At 35.2% G+C, this 19,172-nt stretch overlaps 5 protein-coding genes across 9 annotated transcripts in view; 2 read left to right on the top strand and 3 right to left on the bottom strand.

Moving 5' to 3' along the window:
- LOC111413469 (A kinase anchor protein rugose) overlaps positions 1 to 2,398 on the bottom strand; it is a 391,387-nt gene extending 388,989 nt beyond the window's left edge. For 3 of the 4 annotated variants that reach the window (XM_071199896.1, XM_071199897.1, XM_071199895.1), the window contains exon 1: positions 2,104 to 2,397. In XM_071199896.1, the coding sequence (XP_071055997.1) occupies positions 2,104 to 2,262 (159 nt within the window). In that variant the 5' untranslated portion in view covers positions 2,263 to 2,397. Of the gene's footprint in view, positions 1 to 2,103 lie in introns of all 4 variants that reach the window. The other variant, XM_071199894.1, reaches the window with a different exon arrangement.
- LOC111413468 (deoxycytidylate deaminase) overlaps positions 1 to 3,575 on the top strand; it is a 314,302-nt gene extending 310,727 nt beyond the window's left edge. Inside the window, exons 2-5 of the mRNA XM_071199901.1 lie at positions 2,616 to 2,692; positions 2,748 to 2,971; positions 3,024 to 3,237; positions 3,288 to 3,575. Of these exons, the coding sequence (XP_071056002.1) occupies positions 2,670 to 2,692; positions 2,748 to 2,971; positions 3,024 to 3,237; positions 3,288 to 3,399 (573 nt within the window). The 5' untranslated portion in view covers positions 2,616 to 2,669 and the 3' untranslated portion in view covers positions 3,400 to 3,575. The remainder of the gene's footprint in view (positions 1 to 2,615; positions 2,693 to 2,747; positions 2,972 to 3,023; positions 3,238 to 3,287) is intronic.
- A 441-nt stretch (positions 3,576 to 4,016) lies between these two features.
- LOC111419825 (cytochrome P450 9e2-like) lies at positions 4,017 to 13,677 on the top strand. Of its 2 annotated transcripts, XM_071199900.1 has the most exons (3): positions 4,017 to 4,272; positions 12,116 to 12,247; positions 12,297 to 13,675. In XM_071199900.1, the coding sequence occupies exons 2-3, from the start codon at positions 12,210 to 12,212 to the stop codon at positions 13,579 to 13,581; spliced, it is 1,323 nt and encodes a 440-aa protein (XP_071056001.1). In that variant the 5' UTR covers positions 4,017 to 4,272; positions 12,116 to 12,209; the 3' UTR covers positions 13,582 to 13,675. The 2 variants fall into 2 exon arrangements, with proteins under 2 accessions (XP_071056001.1, XP_022908462.2); XM_023052694.2 differs by lacking the exon at positions 4,017 to 4,272 and having other exon boundaries at positions 8,237 to 12,247; positions 12,297 to 13,677.
- LOC111413472 (zinc finger protein 271-like) lies at positions 5,798 to 7,535 on the bottom strand. The gene is made up of 4 exons (XM_023044466.2): positions 7,296 to 7,535; positions 6,440 to 7,246; positions 6,246 to 6,389; positions 5,798 to 6,194 (listed from the first exon to the last, which is right to left on the bottom strand). Exons 1-4 carry the CDS (start codon positions 7,416 to 7,418, stop codon positions 5,844 to 5,846), a joined length of 1,425 nt encoding a protein of 474 aa, XP_022900234.1. The 5' UTR covers positions 7,419 to 7,535; the 3' UTR covers positions 5,798 to 5,843.
- A 4,143-nt stretch (positions 13,678 to 17,820) lies between the features above and the next one.
- On the bottom strand, positions 17,821 to 18,556 carry LOC111419827 (MAGE-like protein 2). Its single transcript, XM_023052697.2, has 2 exons — positions 18,472 to 18,556; positions 17,821 to 18,408 (listed from the first exon to the last, which is right to left on the bottom strand). The coding sequence occupies exons 1-2, from the start codon at positions 18,481 to 18,483 to the stop codon at positions 17,971 to 17,973; spliced, it is 450 nt and encodes a 149-aa protein (XP_022908465.1). The 5' UTR covers positions 18,484 to 18,556; the 3' UTR covers positions 17,821 to 17,970.
- Between the last annotated feature and the right edge of the window lie 616 nt (positions 18,557 to 19,172).

Raw genomic sequence — 19,172 nt, 5'->3', positions numbered from 1 at the left:
TAGCATGAATCCGTCACCAATAAAATGGGAATAGGACAGCTTCTTGCAGAATATCTTGGATATAACGGTGGGCATTTAGCGTGCCATTTTCAACAAAGATGAGCGCTGTATGCGCTTCCATCAAAATACCCGCCCATACCATGACCGAACCTCTATGGAAAGGTACTCTTTCCGAAATTGTGCAGGTCGCAAACCTTTCATTACGACGTCTCCACACTCGTTCTCGACCATCAGGTGACCGGAGACATAATCGGGACTCGTCAGTGAAGAGCACCTTACCCCATTGTTCCATTTCCCAATTCGTATGTAGGCGCCCAAATTGAAGACGTGCTCGCCGATGTCTCTGGAGCAGCCGCTGTCTTTTGGCAGGTCTTCTTGCAGTTAGATCACTTTCAGCAAGTCTTCGACGAATGGTTCTTTCACTTACGTCAATCCCACGCACCATTTGAAGACGATGCCGAGTTTCTATAGCAATCGTTCTACGATTCCTCAGAGTGTTTAGCACAATAAATCGATCATCAACTGCTGTTTTCACTCGTCTTCTACCGGAACCTTGCCGCCTAGTAAAATTTCCTGTTTCCACATATCGGTTCCAGGCATCCTGAACTGTTGTTCGGCGTATACCCAACGTATGGGCAACGTACCGCTGACTTTTGCCATCTTCAATTAAACTAATAATACGCGCAACATCAGTTATTGACAACGGCATCTTTGACAACTGTCAATTTACTATTCGAAACAACTGACATACGCTACTTAGCGCGCCACCTTATATTTTGTATGCTTGTTTGTCTTGTTTTCACAGGCGTTCGCTTTAAAACACTGCATCTTCGTTAGTAACAGAGATAATAGAGTGAATAAAAAAACAAAATGTTCAGAAAAGATTGGGTTACCGCTTGATTCCAGTTAACACCCTCTGCTGTAGCATCTGCACTCCACAGGGTATTACAAATTTCGAGAAAAAATGTTTTTCTCATTCTTGCACCCTGTATATGCTCAAATTAATATCTGAATAAAAATTTCTATCGCAGGATTATTACAGAAGAATCAACCTTTCGATCAAAAAAGGAATCATCAAAATCGAATGAGTGGTTCGCGAGAAACCCAGCTTTGAAATTGTGGCAAAATTTCAGTGGCCGGTTTTTTTTGCCGGTCAGTTTAGAACTAACACTAAATCTAGAACTAGAAAAGTTCGGGTTTAGCCGCACGTCTTTCAAGACGGCTAAACCCGAATGATTCTAGGTCTTGTGTTAGTTCTAGTGATACTGCTAGTGTAAAACTAGAACTAACACTAGACCTAGAACTAGAAATATTTGGGTTTAGCCGTGCGTCTTCAGACAAAGAAAAGTTTGTAGTCTTCGAAAGTTTGTAGTTCTAGGTCTAGTGTTAGTTCTAGTGATACTGCTAGTGTTAGTTTTAGTTTAGGTAATCTGGCTTTTCTTGGTCTTTGCGATGAGTAGCGATAATACGAAGCTTCAATTTTATGCGTTTCAAACTTGTAGAGAGTTGTAACCTTTAACATGTTGAAAAACCCTGGATTAGACCAAACATTTTTACACGAATTGTCATAATTTTTACTCTACTATTTGTGATTAAACTTATGCCACGACTTATAGAAACACCCTGTATACTTTTTATATTATAATACCTATTCATATTGATAAAAAATGTAATAAATTTTACATAGAATAACTAAATTGTTATTGTAACACATTTTATGGAAATATCAAAACATTCATTTGTTTTCTTCTTTTTTTTTTGTACACGTATTCATACAGCGCTATCTACGATGAAATTACAAATAAAAAATTGATAACACCAAAATTACCACGTTGAAAGTATACAAAACACCAAAAAAAAGCCGTTTAAATCGCGTGAAAGTGCATTATTTTTTCGGCACACCCACGTTACATAATTAATATTAAGAATAAAAATAAAAACGTTCTTCTTAATAAGGAGAAATAAAATTTCCTTCATCTTTACAGGTGTATCAAAAAAAAAACATTGCAAGTTAAATCACGAAAACTGGAGACAAAAAGAAAACAGTTCCATTTTTGAAAACGATTTTTTAGGAACCCCTTTAAAAGTGAACCCTTTACTTACCAATTGTAAAACAGTATTAACCACCTCCCTGTTGGTCACCTGTCCGACTTCGATAAGCCCAATTAATACTGCAAATTTAAGACTGTCATTCATGGCCATTCTAACTACTTCTTCGGGATGTTTAATGTCACTTAATGGTGGTTTGGTTAGGTCCGCCATCGCGTCTATTTGTACCACGTAAGATAACCCACTAAATTTATTTTAAAACGCACCCGGTCACAAGAAACACGAAAATTTAACCATCACATCATAACACCGCGAACAGACTGTTGCCATGTTTGGGAATTGACAAGCCGGCTCGTTCTCTTCTGATTATTTCTCTTTCTATTAAGTTGGTATTACGATCAGGTTGGTATTAACCAACTTCACATTACACCTCACTACATAGAACAACCAAATTAACTTGTCCGCTTTTTTATTACGAGTACCCCGAAATTTTTAATCACGTCATTTTAAATCGTTGATACATAAAAATTGACAACCACATGATAACATAACCTTATTTTAAAAACTTTTATTTCTTTAAATTAATTTTATTTAAATTCATTTTTAGTATAAATCAAAAAATGGTTGAGGAAAATCCAAAATCGTAAATAATTTTAAAACTACAACAAACAATAAAATTAATTTGATTTATATTTTAGGTTAAAACGAGAAGATTTTATGGATTGGGAGGATTATTTTATGGCAACGGCGTTTCTTGCTGCAAAAAGAAGCAAAGATCCCGTTACGCAAGTTGGAGCTTGTATTGTAAGCCCCGATAATAAAATAGTGGGAATCGGATACAATGGGATGCCTACCGGTTGTAGCGACGATGAATTTCCTTGGGGAAAACAACCAAATAGTTTAGAATCGAAATATCTTTATGGTAAATTTGATTTATTTACATCAAATTAATGTTATTATAAGTTTCATTTTAGTTTGCCACGCCGAAATGAACGCAATTTTAAACAAAAATGTATTTAATGTAAAGGGATGTAAAATTTACGTCGCTTTATTTCCATGTAATGAGTGTGCGAAATTTATTATTCAATCAGGAATAACCGAGGTTATTTATATGTCTGATAAGTACGCTGATAAGATAGAAACTAAAGCTTCGAAAAGGATGTTTGATGCTGTGGGAATTACATACAAGTAATTTTTAATTATTATTTTTATTACAATTAATTCTTGTATTTTTTTAGACAATATAAACCCAAACAAAGTAGGGTTGTGATTGATTTCGATGAAGTTAATTGGAATAATATGAGACAAGAACCAGGGACTCCACATAAACATCAAAATAATGGTGTTTAATTTTTATATTTTCCTTCAAATACATCACTTTCTATTTTTTTAGATTAATTAAAGACTTTGTACAACATATACATAATTTTGAGTTGTTATTATCTTATTGAAAGTTTTTAGTAAAGTTAATTTGACAATTAGAAGATATGTAAACAACAACAAATTAAAAATCAGCGAAAAATTCATAGAGTTTTTGTCAGTTTATGATAGGAAAAAGGATTTATTCTGACAATAGCTTAAAAAATTTTGATAGATGTGGATAAAAATGAATATCTCACTCTTGAAATGGTCGTAACTCCCATTTGCCAGCCATAATTAACTGTTAAAGCGCATAAATATGGTAATTAGTAGTAGAGGATTAAACTTATTGAACTACCATTACAGTAGAACCTTTTATTTAATTACTTTCAATTAGTTAAGTGATTTTAGATTTTTTATTAAGATAAGCAACCAAATATACATATCGTTAGGTTCTTACAAAATAAATTCTGTGTCAAGTTTAAATAAAATTGTTTTAAATAATTTTATTTAAATTAATTACATAGTATATTTAGTTTTAATTTATGAATTATTTATTTCTACATAATCTTAGACGTTTCTCAGATTTAATACTTTTATTTTTTTTAAGTTGGTACTATAAAATTGACAACTTCCTTCACAAACAAGTCATTTGAGGTTATATCGTATTTATTTTCACGATTAATTAATATTTTCCGATGAAAATGAGTGGATAACCAGATAAATCGACTGTGGACATGATAAAAAACACGTTTAAGAAAAATCGAAACGTTTTATTTAGACTAAAAAGTGATATAACCTAAAAAATACGATTTTCATTTACAGTAGAGTTCCGAGTATAATCCGAGCTATATCTTTAAAAATGTGAGTTCCTTTCGAATAGATCTAACCATCTTATGATTCCGTATAATCCTAGCTTTGCGAGATTTAACGTGAATAAACAACATGTTTCAAATAACTTCTCATCTGATACAGTTCTTGATAAAATTGTCACTATGTGCCACATATTTGTGTATAGTGCATGTCTAATCAAGATTAATTGTTGCAAAGTATATTTTATATGCAATGAACAATATGAGTATGAAATAAATTGGAATAATATGAGACATAAACATCAAAATATTGGTGTTTAATTTTTATATTATCCTTCAAATACATCACATTCTATTTTTTTAGATTAATTAAAGACTTCCTTTTGGGTTACATTTCAATTTGTAAAAAGTAAACATAATTTTGAATTCTTATTATCTTTTTGAAAGTTTTTAGTAAAGATAGTTTGACAATTAGAACACGTTTAAACAACACCAAATTAGAGACCATATGGTAATTAGTCATAGAGGATTAAATTTATTGAGCTACCATTACAGTAGAACATTTTATTCTATTACTTTTAATTAGTTAAACAATTTTAGATTTTTATTAAGATAGGCAACCAAATATACGTATCCTTACCACAATAAATTCTCTGTCAAGTTTAAATAATATTATTTGAAACAATTAACTTTAAATTAACCACATAATATATTATTATAACCATTTTTCCTCTTTAATTGTTAATTATTTATTTCTATGCTACATAATCTCAAAACTGAGACGTTTCCATGAGTTGGTACTTTTATTTTTTTTTAATTGGTACTGTAAAATTGACAACCTCCTTCACAAATAAGTCATTTGAGGTTATATCGTTTTTATTTTCACGATTAATTCATATTTTCCGATGAAAATGAGTGGATAACAAGATAAATCGACTGTAGACATGATAAAAAACACGTTTAAGAAAAATCGAAACGTTTTATTTAGACCTAAAAAGTGATATAACCTAAAAAATACGACTTTCCTTTACAGTAGAGTTCCGAATACAATCCGTGATGTATCTTTAAAAATGAGGGTTCGTTTTAAATAGATCTAACCACCTTATGATTCCGTATAATCCTAGCTTTGCGAGATTTAATATGTAACTAGTAAACAACACGTTTGAAATAACTTCTCATCTGATACAGTTCTTGATGAAATTGTCACTGTGTGCCACATATTTGTGTATAGTGCATATCTAATCAAGAGTAATTTTTGCAAAGTGTATTTTATGTGCAAGAACAATATAAGTAGAAAAAGAAATGACACAAATGTATGCTTAAGTGACAAATTAAAGTCGCTTAAAAAATTAGGTGAAGACTACTCCATAGCTAAAGAAATTGAGGAATGGTGTTCAAATAAAGATTGTTCTGTGCTGGTATGCTGCGGTAACGCCATCTATTTAATGCTGATAGGGATAGGTTGGGTTGGGTTTGGACTTCTGCAAACACTCTACTCTTTTATTAGCAGCATTAAATCCTATCTTAATATTAATATACTTAATATGATTACATTAATGGAAAAAATGAATTATGGATTTATTTAAATCAAAAATTTATTGATTCATTACCTTAACAATCTAATTAATTTTCATTTTCTTGTTTTTTTTGAATATCTTTTGAAATATGAATTCTTCTATGAACAGCTAATTGACCGCTTTGCTTAAAACAACTCCCGCAAACATTACATTTAAACGGTTTCTCATTGGTATGAATTCTAAAATGCGATTTTAATCCTTTTGCATCAAAAAATCCTTTTCCGCAAGTTTTGCAAACATGCGGCCGTTCACCGGTGTGAGTTTTTAAATGTAATTTTAAATGTGAAGAGGTTACGTAACGTTTCGGACATTGTGTGCAAGCATACGGTTTTTCTCCAGTATGAGTTCTCATATGAACCGAGAGATCTGTGGATCTTGCACAACTTTTACCACATACCTAAAAATTAAAACATTTTAATTAAGTAAAAATTAAATTTTAATTACTTACAGCACACATAAACGGTTTATACCCGGTGTGTGTTCTTGTATGAATTTCTAATTGCGAATTTTGTGAAAATCTTTTATCGCAATGTTTGCAAGAAAACGGAAGATCTCCTGTGTGTTGTTTCATATGAGCCGTAATGTAATGACTCTACAACTTTATTTGGTTTTTTTGGGTTTAATAAAAAATGATTAGCTTACCTGAGTAAAACTTTTTCCACAAATTGAACATAAAAATGATTTCTCTCCAGAATGAATCCTTAAATGATTTTTTAAACTAAAAGAATGAGCAAATGCTTTCATACAAATTTTACATTGATAATTTTTTTCGCCACTATGACTTTTTAAGTGACTTCTTAAACCGTTTGGATCTCCGAATTTCTTATCACAAATCGTGCAAGAAATTGGTTTCTCCCCACTATGCACTCTTAAATGAATCCTCAAAACGTTCGCCTCGTAAAATCTTTTTCCACAAACGGTACACAAATGTTTTTTTTCACCTTTGTGTTTTCTTAAATGTCTCGTTAAACTCCCAGCTTCCGAAAATCCTTTCGAACAAAATTCGCATTTATATTTTTTATCTTTCATATGAATTTTAATGTGTCTTTTTAAAGCTTTCATTCGTTCGAAAACTTTACCGCATTGGGGGCATTTTAAATCGGTGATTTCGCGATGGGTTATCTTATGGGTCTCTAAATCACATAGTAAATCAAATGATTCATTGCATTTATCGCAAGTGTATTGTTCGTTGTCCAAAAGAAAATCATCTTCCAAGTTCAAAATTTCCTTTTCAATTTCTTTGGCGATGTCTGTATCGTCATCGTCGAGGAATTGATCGGATTTTAGGAATTCGGACAAACTAAATTCCAACTCATCAAATCTAGTTTGACTGAAGTATTGCTCAAGTGTTTGTTGGGATCGCAGACATAGTTGTTTGAAGTTATACGCTATACCAAGTTCGAATTTACATTTATTGCATATTAAAGAGGGAAACTTATTGTCTAAAACCTTTAAATAAATTAATTTAAGAAAAATGTTTGAACATTAATTAACTTACGCTTAATAAAGTACAAAAACTAAACATTTCGCTTAAACCGTCTTGTAGAAGTGGTGACATGTTTTGGGTTTCTTCTAAACAAGCTCTACACACTTTTTCTATGTTGAAATCGCACAAATCCATGTTTAAAACGATTTTTTGGGGTTATCTTTTGATGCTAAGATGTGGGATGCGCGAGCAGAACGTCAATAATTTCCTAAAGTCATGCGCTTTTATCATGAAAGCAAAGTTAAGGAATAAAACACTTTAAAATTTATTTTTTAAATGTATTTTAAAGTTTTATGTCATAGTACATTATTATAAAGTGTAAAATTTAATTTTTTATCACATTAAAACCAAAATTTAACTCGCTTTAACCCCTTTTTTTTATGCATTTAATTTAAGTAGAACATGAATCTTTATTTGAACACCATTCCTCAATTTCTTTAACTATGGAGTAGTTTTAAAGCTTTTTGATTTTCAGCAATAGTGTTTCTTTGAAGGTGTGGTCCTGAAACAGAAGGAGCTTTTTTTCATGGATTTAATTTAACTAAAACATGAATCTTTATTTGAACACCATTCTTCAATTTCTTTAACATGGACTGAGTCTTATTCTCACACATTTCCATTTGATTCCTTTTAATACAAATAAAAATGAAGTAATGATGGGAATCTTTTTGATGAAATTTTTGAACTAGTTCATTGAGCTACTTTATCGAATCCAACCACAAGTGAAACGCAGAAGACAGAGCGAATCAGTGTAGGAGTCACTCCGAAGTAATGTTATGCTCTACGGGCGGTTGGCAACCCAAGAGGGAAGCCAATCCGATAGTATCCGGCTGCATGACAACTTAGGCCGGGTATCTGTTAGCACATTTCCTAATCCTCTATAAAAAAAGGGTTGGGTTGGGTTGGGTTGGGTTGGGTTGAGTTGAGTTGAGTTGAGTTAACCTTCGCCAGCATCGAAGAGAGAAAGGCAGAAGTAGGGAAAAAAGGAAAATAAGAAGCAACCTCAATTAGCAAGTAGTACCCTATAAGAGCTCCTGCCTGGTTTGCCAACACCAGCAAAGTACCGGCTTGTGTTTGTTTTCAGTGTTTAGTGTGCTGTGATGTGTACTTACCACTAGGTATAGAATGGGATGTAACCTAGGCGCCTGACAGCTGGAATCATGGTTTAATGGATAATAGAAAAGAAGAGCCTCGGATAGTTGTGTCGACAATGTCAGCTGACGCAACGGCTGAGTGGAATGGTCGACCCCTTGGTGACTCCCAGACCACAGAAAACGACAACAATGCGAGAAAGGACGTGATTATACAGGGCCTGGCCCATGAAAATATAGAGGAGCTTGTGTTTAGGCGCAGCACTGAAGGGAGTAGATGTCAGCCTAAGCCAAGAGATATAGTAAGCGACAAAGCAGATAGTACGGAGGAATCAGATTTAGATGAGATATTCGTAAGCCTAACAGAAATAACACCGTATGAATAATGTGAAGAGTGTGCTCATACGATGCCCCCTGGATTGGGACCGATATATTACTAGTCGATAGTCCTCGAAGTTAAGGACCTAGAAAGTCACACCCCGAAAAGGTTAAAAGCTGGTTTTTCGATTATGGGAAAGCGAAGAAACCACTAATGGAAGAAGAAATAATGAGAGATGTAGAAAGGAGAAAGAGATCAACTGATAAATGGGAAAATTGTGAATAACAATATAGATAATAGAAATAACAAATGTCTTGAGGCAGAACGTGGAGCAAAATACAAAAAGGCAACTAAAAAGTGCAATAAAAAAATTACACAGAGAGACAATGAGGCTCTAGAAAGAAGACATACAGGAATGGCTCAGGAGGAGGATGAACAGAAAGGAACTAACAGTTACAGAAAGAAGAGAAAGGGAGGAAGATTATTTAAGAGAAAATATAGATAAAGCTGAAAGCTATGACGACTGGAAAAAAATAAGGGACAAGGAGTGAGTATTACCGAAGAACTTTAATAAAAGAATGAAATCCGTTATATCAACAGGAAATAAATGTAAAAATTGTAATGGTAGAAGAGGATGATGGAGAGATAGCCATTCACCTAAGAGCATTAAAACTAACAACACTAAGAAAAATAATACAAATAATATACAGAAAAGCACAAATAATCGTAATAATATTTACAACAACACCGCAAAAAATTGATGAAGAAAGAAACCAGGATAAAGCAGAGAGAGAAAAAAGAAAGACATATGTTAATTAATTAAGAGTTTATTATATACAACAATCTGTCTACAATTCTTTACATTATTAAAATATTATTTTTACCCTCTACCCTCCTCCACCATTTCCACACCATCGGCTCCTCGGCCCAATCATCCCCTCATCCATCCCTTTGTCTCCTCACCCCCACAACCATTCTCATCCATCGTTTCCCCTCTCCCCCCTCTCCTAAGATCTGCCCTGGGTCCAACTCCTCCTCCCTCAACTCACTGCACCCATCTAACATATGTTCCAACGTTTCCCATTCCTCCCTGCATAGCCTACACCACCTCTCCTTATCGGCCATCCAGTATCTGTTAGCTCTTTCCTCGTTTCCACAACGGAACCTAGCCACCAACTTCTTTCCTTCCTCATCTCCTTCCAATAACAAGTATCTAAGCAGCCCCTCCGTAATTATGTCCCTGTACCTTTCGTTATACCTTCCCTCTTTTATTTGTGTCCTTCTTTCCTGTCTCTGCACATCTCGGTCCCTATCTCTTAACTTCCTCCACATCTCCCTACCCACCCTTCGTCTACTATTTATCTCAGTTACCGAGTAGCCCGCTCGTCTATAATAGTTGTCTCTGTCTGCTTTCCCATATCCGACTTTTCCCTTTCTAATTTCCCTCCAACACTCCCCCAAGACCTCTTCCCTCACTATATACCCCGGTGTTTGTCTCGCCACCCCAAGCACCCATCTCCAATATCTAGCTTGCACGTCCTCCAGCATTCCCTGCTCTCTCCATCCCCATACCTCTGCCCATACATACATCATCACACTGCTAACCAGACCTTCAAACATAATCTTCCTCGCTGCCACATTCCTTACCTTATTTCCCCATCACCTTATTCGCCTTTTTTGCCATAGCTATCACATCCCTGTTGTCCTCCCTAAACACATACCCCAAGTAAGTATACTCCCTAACCTCCTCGATCTCTTTTCCTTCCCATCTTCAGTTTTCTGTTCTTTTTCTCTCACCCTTACAAATCTTCATCATCCTTGTCTTCCCTACATTCACTTCCAGCTCCTTCCCCCTAAAATAGCTTTCCAATGTCTTTATCATATCTTTCATTTCCACCGCTTCTCTCGCCATGACCACGATGTCATCCGCGTATGCTAACATATGCAACTTTCTACCTACCACCACCAACCCTCCCATCTGCCCCTTCCCCAATGTATCCTCCAGGTCCGCCGTATACAGTGTAAATAGACTTGGGTTCAACGGACATCCCTGCCTCAGCCCCTTAGTCGTCCAGAACACGTCGCTCAGCTTATCTCCTACTTTTATCCTAGCCATAGTCTCCATGTATATTTCCTTCACTCTCGCAATTAGGTGTTCCGTGATCCACCTCCTCCCAATCTCCTCCCACAACTTCCCCCTATCCACCTTATCAAAAGCCGCCTTCATATCTATAAACAGATTATATAGATCTGTTTATAGATTTGCCTGCCCATCCGGCAAAATTCCTCCCAACTCCATCTCCTCCTCCAGTCTTCTCAGCAGTATCTTCGTGTATACCTTGTATGCCGAGTGTAGTAGCTTAATTCCCCTGTAGCTCCTTATTATCTTTGTTATGTACTGAGCAAATTACTCCCACTTTCCATCCCTCCGGAATCCCACCCCCTCTCCATACGCTATTCTATATTGTTGTAATTGTGGAAAATAAAAAGAAAACATATGAAGAGGTAGTGAGATCAATCCAGGAGAAATTAAAGGTCTTTTGCCCTCCATTAACAAATACTTTGGCAGTTCTTCTGGCACTATCTCCCCATACCTTTCATTGTATCTTCCTTCTCGTATCTATGACCTTCTTTCCTGCCTCTGTATCTCCCTATCCCTATCTCTTAGTTCTCTCCATATTTCATCACTTTCAGCCTCCACTCCTTAATTTCCCTCCAGCACTCTCTGAGGATTCTGCAATGCGGTCTTGCTTCCATCATTTCCTCATACTTCACTGCTCTTCTCCTAGCCTCCACCCTTACTGCATCCACCTTAACCTCCTCCCTCACTACATACCTCAGAGTCTCCCACATAGAAAATACAAGAAATGAATATTAGATTGAGATTTTATTATCATAAAGGACAATCCCAACCCAAGTCAACTAAACCCAATACAACCCAACCTAACATTCTTATTCTTCTTTCGCCAGACCAAACGATGATCTATGTTGCATAGATTAAGATTAGATTCAAGTTGCAGAAGACTCTTTACTGCTTAGGTGGCAGAAAAACTTTGAGATAACAGTTTGGAAGTTAAGACCAAATTAATACATAAAAGTTATTTTGGTACAAGGTCGATGAAGAAATATTTCACAACATTAAATAACCTATAATTGTTTTAATCTTGATGTAAATCAAAAATCGTTTAAAATTTTTGATAACAAGTCTAAAACTGGTTTGGAACAAAAAAATGCAATGTTATGTCATTTAACACGATTGATAGAAATAACTTGTGTTATCAATTTATTGCATGACTTGATAAGATAATAAATGGTATTTAAGATACATTTTCATAACAAAATTTAGCGTCGAAAATGTTGTGCTTAATACTTTTTGTGTTACTAGTCATTTTATTATTAATAAAATTATCAAAAACATATAGTTATTGGACGGAACGAGGGGTTAAACAGAGAAAACAAACTTATTTATTAGGTGATAATGGAAAAGTGTTTCTAAAAAAAGAATCTTTCTTCGATATGATCACAAGTATATATAACGCATTTCCAGAAGAAAGGTAACTAAATTAATAATTTAATCATCATGAATAAGTTATTTCTTTTAAGATATATTGGGATGTACCAAGGATTACTTCCTACATTAGTGATAAAAGATCCTGATTTAATAAAAAATATAGCAATAAAAGATTTCGACCATTTTACAGACCACCAACAAGTTATTCCTAACGGAATCGATGATGTTTGGGCGAAAAATTTATTAACATTAAAAGGAGATTATTGGAGGCAAATGCGAGCAACTTTAAGTCCAAGTTTTACATCGGTTAAAATGAAAATGATGTTCACTTTAATTGCGGAAACTTTAAAATTTTATGAGGATTATTTAAAAAAAAGAGATCACACGGAAAGTATTGAATTAAAAGATTTTTTTACAAGATTCACCAACGACGCAATCGCAACAGTTGCTTTTGGATTAAAATGCGATTCGATCAACAACAAAGATAACGAATTCTATTTAATGGGAAAAGATGCAACTAATTTCGGATTAAAAAGAAATTTAGCCGTTTTCGCTTATTTAATCATGCCTAAAATCGCCTCATTTTTCAATATAAAAATATTCCCCACAAAAATAACAAATTTCTTTAAAAACCTTATTAACAAAACGATAAGGATGCGTGAAGAAAACGATATTATCCGACCAGATATGATTCATTTACTTCTCGAAGCTAAAAAAGACGGATTTGAACTTTCCGATGAAACCATTACTTCACAAGCTGTTATTTTCTTTTTCGCTGGATTCGAAAGTGTCGCAACTTTATTAACTTTCATGGGATACGAATTAGCAATAAACCCCGAAGTCCAAGAAAAGCTTCAAAAAGAAATCGATGAAACATTAAAAGAATGCGAAAATCGAAATTTAACTTACGATGCTTTAACAAAAATGAAATATTTAGATATGGTTATAAATGAAACGTTAAGGAAATGGCCCACTCTTGCAACAGATAGAGTTTGTACTAAATACTATAAAATCGAACCGATTCAAAACGAAAAAGACATTATTATCCAACCGGGTGATGTGGTGTGGTTACCGATTGCCGCTATACAAAGAGATCCTAAATATTTTGAAAACCCCGATAAATTTGATCCGGAAAGATTTAACGAAAAGAATAAAGAAAAAATTAAACCGTTTACATATTTTCCGTTTGGATTGGGACCGAGAACTTGTATTGGTTCTAGATTGGCTTTGTTAGAAGCTAAAATTGCTTTTTTTAATATTTTAAAAGATTTTAATTTCGTTCCGTGCGAAAAAACTGAAATTCCTTTAAAAATAAGTAAGGATTCGTTTGGATTTGTACCACAAAATGGATTATGGATCGATATAAAACCAAGATAGTTGTAATTCTAATTTCGGACAAATAAAATTTATAAACAAAATACTTATTTTTTATTTATCATTTAAGAGTTATTTAATTAATAGTATTATTTTAATTCTGCATGATTTTAGGCAATATTTTTAATCATGTATTATCATTCTATAAATAATAAGAGAAGAAGTCGTATCGTTTTGAGTGATACACGGCTAAACCCGATACTTTCTAGTTCTAGGTCTAGTGTTAGTTCTAGTTTTATCATTCAGTTCTAGACTGTTGTATATTTTTAATTGAACTAAAAGTAGAACTAGAATAATTCGGGTTTAGCCATCTTAAGAGACACACGATTAAACTCAAATGTTTCTAGTTCTGGGTTTGGGTTGGGTAGGGTTGAGTTAGGTTGGGTTGGGTTCATCAATAACAACGCAAACCTGCAACGAAACTTATGGCAAAAGGAGAAAGACAGGACCAAGACAGGGTAATTTATACTGGTGGAATGATACCGTCAAAGAAGACAACGAGACAGTAAACGAATACAGACGAATCCAAACCAGAGCTAACGCAAAGGATAATAATGAAACAGAAAAATAAAACGCACACAGAGAGTATGAGAAAGCGAGGAAAGCTCTCAAAGAAATTAAAAACGCAAAGAAAGTTGCTTGGAAAAAACTGTGCGACGAACTTCAGAACAACACATGGGGGGATGCATACATCATAGCGGTTAAAAGAACAAAAAACATCGCTATAGTATCGCTATATAAACCAGGAACAAGCCAGGACATTAATTAAAGAACTGTTCCCAGAGGGGAAAAGGATAACTTTTAATTTGGAAGATGTGGAAAATGAATTGGACTGTCGAGAGGTCACAGAAGAAGAAATTAAAAACTTCGTAAACAAGCAAAAAAATGCCCGGATAAGATCACACCGGAAATTGTCAATCACACCGCTAGAGTAGCGAGTGGAAAGATGACAGAAATGTATAATAACCTCATAAAGAGTAACATATTTGCGAACATCTGGAAGTCCGGTAAACTGATTCTTATCGAAAAGCAGGCTGGTGCAAACTAGCCATGTGTAACTCAGCAAAATTTGCTGCGCTGACACACTGATACTGGCGCACCTAAGTGAGTTAGCGCAATGTATCAACTCAATTGCGCCATAACGCAGTTGCTGATGCATCATATCTATCGGCGATATCATATACGCCGACGCAGCTAGCCTGATATCTCGTTCCAAGTTCTAGCAAATGCAGGTTTTATACGTGACTAAGGGCTAGAATTTTCACCTACATATCTGTAATTTTTTAATAGCTATTTGAGAGATCTGCAAGATTTTTAGCCCTGTTAAACTCCTCAAAATGGGAATATGTTACGGTGGCGGTGTACAGAACGTGAATATAAAGAGTACATGGCGCGTTTTGTACAATGTCGCCATTATATTTGCTCATTTGAAGGGCTATAATAGGGTGATAAATCTGACAGATCTGTTGTATACCTATTGAGGACTTTATAGATAGTTGAAAATACCAGCCCTAAGTCTTATGCTGCCTGCGCCATAGCGGTTGTGCGTTAAACTTTAGGTCTACCAGTGTGTTGCACCTATCTAGTAAGCCACACCAGCGTACGCTACTACGCCAAAGGTGGCGCAATTGAGTTGAGACTCATTTTAAAGTTGGGTATCAGCGCACGTAACACACTGTACTGAGTTAACTCAATTGCGCCGCGCAGCGCAGTGTTACACATCTCTAGTGCAAACAAATATAGACCCCTATGTCTACTAAACAGTTATGGGAAATTGTATGAAGGGATCATTAAAAACAGGCTGGAGGAAGAACTGGAAGAGAGAGGTAGGCTGTCAGAAGATCAGTACGGCTTTACAAGGGGGAGATCCACAGTTGACGCAATAGAAAAAGTAAAGGCGAAGGCAAATAAGCTAGAGAGATTTAGACAGGGGAAAAAAAGGAACAGTATGTTAATAACCATAGATGTCAAAAAATGCGTTCGGCTCAGTACCATGGGAGAAAATAGTTGCGGAACTAAAAAAGAAAGGAATCTCCACATATTTGGTAAACATCATTAAAGACTATCTGAGCGAAAGAACCATAGAATATAACGGAGACATATACGAATTAAGTAGGGGGGTCCCACAGGGCTCAATCTTGGGCCCGCTCTTGTGGAATGTTTTCTTTGACCAAATTTTTGAGATACAGAGAAGAAATGAGAGAGTCAAGATGATACGCATGCGCGGACGATCTGGTGGTGGTGGTTAATGGATAGGACTCGAGATAGCGCCAGAGAAGACTGAGGCTATTATGATGAAAACTAGAAAATGTGGTGGGAGAGCTAAAATAAAGGTCGAGGGACATACGATTGAAACAGAGTTGTTTCTGAAATACTTGGGAATAATGATGGAAAGGGATCTCCGCTGGAATAAACACGTAGAATAATGGGGTCGGCCTACGGACCAAGCATGGAGAAGAGAAAGATAATTGGCTCGGTTGTCTTCTCACAGATGTTGTATGCATGCAAAGCGTAGGGAGAGGGGTTCGAAATTAAAAAACACGAACAGAAACTCACAAGAATACAGAGACAGGTGCTGTCTCTTCAGAGGCTCTACTGGTGATGGCGAACATACTCCCAATTGATTTAATGGCGAGAGTAAGGATGTCTGCGGGAGCATCAAAAGAGGACCGAACCTCCCTACACGAAGATATAGTCCAAGAATAGAACAGCAGATGGAGAAAAGACACGGGCAAGGCTCGATGGACCAAAAGAATAATCCCAGAGATTAAAACATGGATAGCTCGTCGATGGGGGGAAGCAAACTATTTCACCAGTCAGTTGCTGAGGGGACATGGATGTTTCAGAGCCTACCTTTTTAAGCATAAGAGAAGTAATGACGAAATGTGTGTCTACTACACAGACAAAATAGATGACGTGGAGCATATGTTCTTTAACTGTGCAAGATGGAAAGACAAAAGATAAGAAACATGGGAGAAATTAGGAACAACACTAACCCCAGAAAATTGCATTAGCACCATACTGAAAAGCGAGGAAAGATGGAAGGTGGTGGAAGACTTTGTGAGGGAGGTCGTCAGCACGAAGGAGGCAGAGGAGAGAGCGATGGAGAGTATATCGAGGGTATGGTGATGGAACGGAAGAAGAAGAAGAAAAATAGGCGGGGCTTTTCGAAATAAGCCCCCCTAACCAGGTACGGTATGACATGTTGTTTGTTATTAAACTCAAGATTCTTATTATACTCAAGATGATAGCATACGCGGACGACCTGGCTGTAGTGGTTAATGCATGGGAAATCTTGGAGATTGAGAAAACAGCACAAACTATACTAGGGAAAGTAATACAGAAGATGGAGGAGATGGGACTCGAGGTAGCGACAGAGGAGACTGAGGCTATTATGATGAAAAGTAGAAAATGTGGTAAGAGAGTTAAAATAAAGGTCGATGGATACGATTGAAACTGAGGCGTCCTTGAAATATTTGGGAATAATGATGGAAAGATATCTCCGATGGAACAATTACGTAGAATACGTCTATAACAAGGCGCAGAAAACCGTAAGCGCACTCCGTAGAATAATGGGCTTGACCTACGGAGCAACTATTCACTTGTAACGGACTTAGCAGCTTCGGTTATACTCTGTTTGTAAATATTGTCCAGCAAAGTTGTTTTCACTGTTTCTTGCACATCATATTGCCGCTTAGATTGCGACGTGGGCTAAAGTTTGTGATTCAACCTAAGTTGAACTGGTTGTCTGCCTTTTTCAAGTATACTGAGAAGGACTGGTATTCAACAACTAAAAGTATTAAGAAGCAATGGCAACGTTTAAATAACATGTAAAGTCGCCATGAGTAGATGTTGCTATTAAAGAGAACTAGCTATTAATGAGTAGTATTTTTATCCTCCATCACAATATGTAACCACAATATCCAATCATAATTTCATCAATTATAGCAAAATTTTAATATATTTATTATTAGTCATCAAATTTATCAGAGTATTTTATTATTTATATTTGATAAAAAGACCACAGATAAAAACAACTCGACAATAACAAATAACTTGATAAAAATTATCCATAATCTTTGTATCTGAGTTTAGAAACCGCGAAATAATTTTAATAGAGAAACTTGTAAGTACTTTCACTGGAAATTTATAGGAAAAAGTTTTCAATTTCTATTAATGTACTAACTTAACTACGTTATTAAGTTACTTGTAAGAATTTCCAATAAAAAATGTAATTAAAACTTAATTTTTTAATTTTCAAAAGATTTATTAACAAAAAAACAATAAAAATAGTCAACAACAGATCATCAACAAAGAAGCACACAACAAAACAACCAACAATCAGCAGTCTTTAACATTTTCCTTTTTTTTTGGTCGCACAGAAAAACCAAACTAATGTTTGCTATGATGATAAACGGTCTTATAAACTGGTACTTTAACGGGTACTGGTTTAGGTACTGGAATTGGTACATGTTTTTCCACTTTGATTGGCACTGGTTTTTCTACTGGGTATGGAACACTCTTAATAACCGGGAAAAGTACTGGTTTTTCAATTGGTACGGTGATGGTCTTAATAACTGGTACAGCAACCGGTTGTGGTACTTTAATTTGCACTGCGTAAGGTTGTGGAACAGGAATTGCAACCGGTTTAGGTTGTGGAATTGGTAATGCGTGTGGAATTGGTACTTGAACGTGTTTATAAATTGGAATTGGTACCGGTTTTTCTACTTCGACCGTTTCTTGTACGTGATGACCTCCGTGATCTCCACCGTAACTACCGATATGTCCAGCATTTACAGTGGCAAAAGCTGCTACCAAAACAATACAAACCTACAAAAAGAAAAAAAAACAAATAATTTTTAATTAAAAAAACTATTTTAATTTAGGACTTACGTAGGTATTCATCTTTACTATGTTTAGGTTATTTTTGTGGATGAGAAGAAACTGATGGTTTGCGAAGTCCGGGAGAAGCCTTTTATACCAAGCCGGAGTGTGAAATGCTTTCACTGCTCCCAAAGCGTGACGGGGACTATCAAACATTCTCTGGTGCTCCCATTTTTGATCCAGCATGGACCAATCAACGAAATAGCCATCGAACAGTTTGACACGAATAAAAAAAATAATTAGCAAAAAAGAAATTTAAAATGAAAGCTTCAAATTCAACTTTTATTATTACTTTTTTTTTATCTATTTAAACGAGTCATTACTTTTTCTTAAAAAAAACCTCAATCAAATCAAAGACAGATTTCTTATGTTAATCATTTATAATTTCTACAAACACAAAATGATTAGTTCGTGACGTCATCATTGATAATTTCTGCGAATCTATCAAACCGTGCAAGTTCATGGTAAGTCAACGACCTGGCTCATTTTACTTTCTAGGAGTGGACCAAAAGATTAGTTGGGAAATAAGTGTAACGACGTATTTGTTTCATTTTCTTCCGGTACTTTTTTTATTGTCTCCGTACATTCTCTTTATTAGTTTGTGGTATGCCGAGAACGAAATCGAAGACCTAAAATTAAAAATTAAATTACAATGTTAACATCAAAGAAAAAGTTTAATAATCGATTTTTTATTTTAGTTAATTCATTAT

The sequence above is a fragment of the Onthophagus taurus genome, chromosome 11 (genome assembly GCF_036711975.1).
Source record: "Onthophagus taurus isolate NC chromosome 11, IU_Otau_3.0, whole genome shotgun sequence".
NCBI lineage: Eukaryota > Metazoa > Arthropoda > Insecta > Coleoptera > Scarabaeidae > Onthophagus > Onthophagus taurus.
Note: the sequence above shows the minus strand (reverse complement) of the source record. Positions and strands in the feature narration are given on the sequence as shown.